Source organism: Ochlerotatus camptorhynchus, unplaced genomic scaffold (genome assembly GCF_037179485.1).
Source record: "Ochlerotatus camptorhynchus isolate MF236.1 unplaced genomic scaffold, CSIRO-AGI_Acam_v1.1 ptg000062l, whole genome shotgun sequence".
Lineage (NCBI taxonomy): Eukaryota > Metazoa > Arthropoda > Insecta > Diptera > Culicidae > Ochlerotatus > Ochlerotatus camptorhynchus.
The window spans coordinates 10,963,979-10,968,708 of NW_027040552.1; the positions used below are offsets into that span (position 1 = coordinate 10,963,979).

General features: G+C 45.9%; 1 protein-coding gene across 1 annotated transcript; it reads right to left on the reverse strand.

The window, feature by feature from the left end:
• Positions 1-275: 275 nt before the first annotated feature.
• Positions 276-4,301, reverse strand: RpII140 (RNA polymerase II subunit RpII140). Its single transcript, XM_065239768.1, has 5 exons — positions 4,179-4,301; positions 3,899-4,038; positions 3,750-3,836; positions 495-3,689; positions 276-431 (listed from the first exon to the last, which is right to left on the reverse strand). The coding sequence occupies exons 1-5, from the start codon at positions 4,195-4,197 to the stop codon at positions 342-344; spliced, it is 3,531 nt and encodes a 1,176-aa protein (XP_065095840.1). The 5' UTR covers positions 4,198-4,301; the 3' UTR covers positions 276-341.
• Between the last annotated feature and the right edge of the window lie 429 nt (positions 4,302-4,730).

A 4,730-nucleotide genomic window follows, 5' to 3' on the forward strand; every position in this document is an offset into this window, starting at 1 on the left:
TGGTAGAACTGCCGATAAAGCGATCGAAACAAGAAGTGTTGCTGAGTCCACAGCTGAAAACAAACTGATAGCTAATTGTTTGTAAATTGTTGTAAAATGCGACAATCGACATCGATTTTCTGTCGTTGTTGTTGTCGAACGTTTCGCGAACAACAAGTACCCTACTTGTTTATTAGACCACCATAAACAAAATGAGAACATAGGAATTTCTTTACAAGAAACAACACGCACAAAATTAGTCATACATTATTAAGGATAATATTTTAAATCAAATCATAAAATTGAATGCAACCAATGATTACTGCTGATGCTGGGGACATGTAATTCAGGTGTCCCACATCTTACAACACCATCAGACGAGGTGCTATGTTCATAGACATCAGCTCTTGGAACAACAGCTTAGCAGCGTACGGTAGCTTCACCTGTGATATCTGTTGAAAAGCGAAGTTGATTAAATTATGCCATTTGCTAACGCAATCAAAGTTTGAAATTACCTGAGTCTTATTCTTGCATCCCTTGCACTCGAACGTGTTGTTCCGCATATTGGCGATCGCAATCAGCCCGCAGAAGTTGCACACATGTATCCGGTAGGGATCGGACACCTCGAACAGACGCTCCCTCAAGAACTGGGCAGCACCGTGAGAGATTTGACAATCACGTTCCATCTCACCGAAACGTAGACCACCGTCACGGGCACGACCCTCCATAGGCTGTCGTACCAGAATCTGCACCGGACCACGGGCACGCGAGTGAATCTTATCGTCCACCATATGCTTCAAACGTTGATAGTAGGTAGGGCCAAGGAAAACCTGGGCATTGATCTTACGACCAGTGTGACCGTTGTACATTACTTCGTTGCCACGGAGTTGATAGCCGTATTCCTGCAGGAAGGTAGAAATCTTCTGCACGTTGACAGCATCGTTGAACGGAGTGGCGTCACCGATTTCTCCCTTGTTCGAACCCAGCTTACCCTGGATACACTCGATCAAATGGCCAATTGTCATACGCGACGGAATGGCGTGCGGGTTAATGATGATGTCCGGTGTGAGTCCCTCGCAGGTGAAGGGCATATCTTCCTGACGATATTGGATACCACAGGTACCTTTTTGACCGTGACGGGAGGCGAATTTGTCACCGATCTGTGGAATACGAACCGAACGGACACGGATTTTGCAGAACTTGTAGCCTTCGCTGTTGAGGGTCAACATGACTTGATCGACGATTCCCGTTTCGGAATTACGTAGGAAGGTGGAACCGTCTCGCTTGGTGTAGCGTTTGGTGGTTCCATCCAGGTCGTCTTCAGTATCGGGAAGGGTTATAGTTTTTCCAATGACCACGTCGTCACCGGAGACACGAAGTCCTGGAGCAATGATACCGTCTTCGTCCAGTTTGTCGTAGAGGGCATTTCGCATACCTTGGCAGCTTTGACGGTTCGGTTTTTCAAATTGTTCTTCTTGGTCGCCAATTTTTTTGCTTTCGGAATCCTTGTATGAACGGTAAAACACCGATCGGAAGAAGCCACGCTCTACGGCGGATGCGTTCAAGATGACAGAATCTTCCTGGTTGTAACCGGTGTAGCAGAGAATGGCTACGATCGAGTTGATACCGGCCGGGAGCTCACGGAACCGTAGATATTCCATGGAACGGGTAGTGACGAGTGGCTTCATTGGGTAGTAGAGTACGTGGGCAAGTGTGTCCATCCGGACGTGGAAGTTTGTAATGTAGACGCCCATAGCTTGCTTACCCATAGCACTTTGATAAGTGTTACGAGGACTCTGATTGTGATCGGGGAATGGAATAATGGACGCGCAAACACCGAGGATCATAGCCGGATGGATTTCGCAATGTGTGTATGTCGTACAGTATGCGTACTCTTTGTCCTGTTTCAAATCATATGGGGTCATAGCGATCATGACGGTTTCCTCTTCCAATGTGTCTATGTATTCAACGACACCGGAGGCAACCAGCACCTGCCAACCGTAGTTGTTGTAGTCGCGATCCTTTAACATATCCACGTGATTTTTGCGTAGCAACAGGCTTCCGTTTTCGACAATCAGCAATGGTCTGCAAATACGCCCAGCATCTGTGTAGATTCGAATCTCTCGGTCTCGGATATCCCGAATCATAGATACTTCGGATACGATGATATCCATCTGACGACGCAGTTTCCTAAGGGTGGCCATCAACTGTTCGGGATCACGATGAATTCCGACCCAGCAACCGTTAACAAAGATCTTGGTCGCATCGGCAATGGCGGACGGAGCAATTTCTTCCAAATTTTCCATGGACCACTCCTCCAAGAACTCAAGAATGGGCGAAGGTTGCGATCCGACAGAAATGTAGGCCATAAGGGCTAGGTTCTTTACCAATCCGACAGCAGCACCTTCCGGTGTTTCGGCTGGACAAATCATACCCCAAAGAGTATTGTGCAACTGACGAGGCTTGGCCAATTTACCGTCACGTCCAATCGGAGAGTTGACGCGACGCAAATGGGACAAGGTGGAGGCGAATGTAAGTCTGTTCAATACCTGAGACACTCCAGCACGGGCCTGATGAGCCTTCTTCTGATCTCCCCAATTACCCGTGGCCAACGAATAACGCAAGCCATCGGTAATGATCTTTGTCTTGATTGCCAGCTCCAGATTGAAGTCTTTTCCACGATCGATGAACTTTTGGGAATACATTCGGACTTCCTTCATCAGATTCTTGAACAATCCTCGGAACAAGAACGCCAACAATGGTCCGGCCAAATCCAGTCGTTTGTTTCCGTAGTGATCACGATCGTCCAGTTCACGGCGACCCAAAGCAGCCAGGAGCAATCGATGTACCATGTAGCCCAGAAAATATGCCTTCTTCGTTTCGCAGAAATCCGAAACACCCACATGGGGTAACATTTCCTTCTGCAGGATTTCCTTAGCGTACTTAATACGTTTGTCCTTGGTGACACCAGGCCGGGCACCTCTCGCACCAATAAAATTCAACGCCACATTCTGCTCTTGCACCACGAAAGCTTCATCCAACGATGGCTTAACCATTTCCATCATCTCCGGATCGTCAAAGTCGTAGATAATGTGCTCTAGAATATCACGATCCGCCACGAACCCCAGAGCTCGGAACACGATCATAATAGGAATTTCCTGTTTGACGTAGGGCAAAATAGCAATCACTCGCTGACCAATGGCCGACTTTTTGATACTCTGACCACCACGAGCCATCATGTTACACCAAAGCGTGGAAGTCGGACGCGAACTGTGCTCCAAGCAGGAACGAATTTCAGACTTGTACGCGTATTTTCCATCCTTCATGCTGAACACGTACACGGTATTGGTGGCCATTTTCTCCTGAGCAATCAAAACCTTCTCTGAACCGTTGATGATGAAATAACCACCCGGATCGAGAGGGCACTCGTTCAATTCTGTCAAATCACGATCCGTCAGTTGGGACAGCAAACAGTACGTCGAACGCAACATGATCGGAATTTTTCCAATGAACGTTTTCTGGTGTTGAGTTTCAACCGGATCTTGACCTTCGACGATTTTGGTTTTAGTAATGTCCACGTACAGGGGAGCAGAGTAGGTCAAATTGCGAAGGCGAGCTTCGTTCGGCATCATAGGCGACGGGGAACCATCCTTTTCCCAATGGGTTGGCTTCGAAAGGTAAATCTGGTCGAATTTCAGAACGTATCGAGTCTGAAACAAAAGAAACAATCAAATGACGTTCTCAACAACCACTACCTTGATTGAACATACCGGTGTTTCAATATCCCCTGAAGTGTGCTGCGCTTCGGCCGCCAATTCAATTGCCGGGGAATCTTCCACAATACGTTGAACGGACATCTAGAAACAAAAAAAAAAAGGGTTTAGTTTGCATTACGAGTAGACGATCTAGTATTTATTACCTGAATGAATTCGTCGAAACTGTCCAGCTGCTGCCGCACCAGACCCTTTTCGTCGAAATAAGCGTTGATCACGATCCAGCAGGCTTCCTGCCACAGTTCGTGAGAGATTTCCTCTGGATCCTCCTCCTCGAAGTGATCCCCTGCAACAAGAGAAAGGTCGAATAATCAAAATGAGTCTCCGCCATCATTCTTCTTATTATTCATGCCAGACGGAAGATTTTCACAAGATTCTAGTTGCTGGAAAAAGGCTTAAAACCAATCAATTTTCATCCCATCTTACCATCTTCGTTTTCAAACATCGCTATTCTAGCGATTTACGATATTTTCCGACGAAATTGAGACTTTTTTCTAGTTTTAATGAACGATTAAATTTTCAATAAAAATGATGCGTCGTTACTCTCGTGCGGCTTTCCCACGAACTTGCGGTCGAAAAACGCTATGATGGCGATTTTGACAATTCGGAAACTGCCAGGGCTAAACTTAGGAAAGTACACGGAAATAAGAAACCCCTGAAAATATGGTTGTGTTTCATTTCAGTACCAACATTCCAAAAGAGCGAAACTGATAAATGTACACAAACTAATACCCTGGACAGACTATGGCTTATATCATGTAATATAGGCTGTCTTGCAATGAGCACTCATACATAGGATTTCCAGTGAAAACTAGATGTATGAGTGCTCATTGCAAGACAGCTTATATTACATGATATAAGCCATAGTCTGTCCAGGGTATAAGGCTGTGTTCCATTTGGTGAATTTTCACTTAAAGTTGACAGATGGAAAATTTTCAAATAAACCTGCTATTCCAGCAGACTTATTTATGACAGACA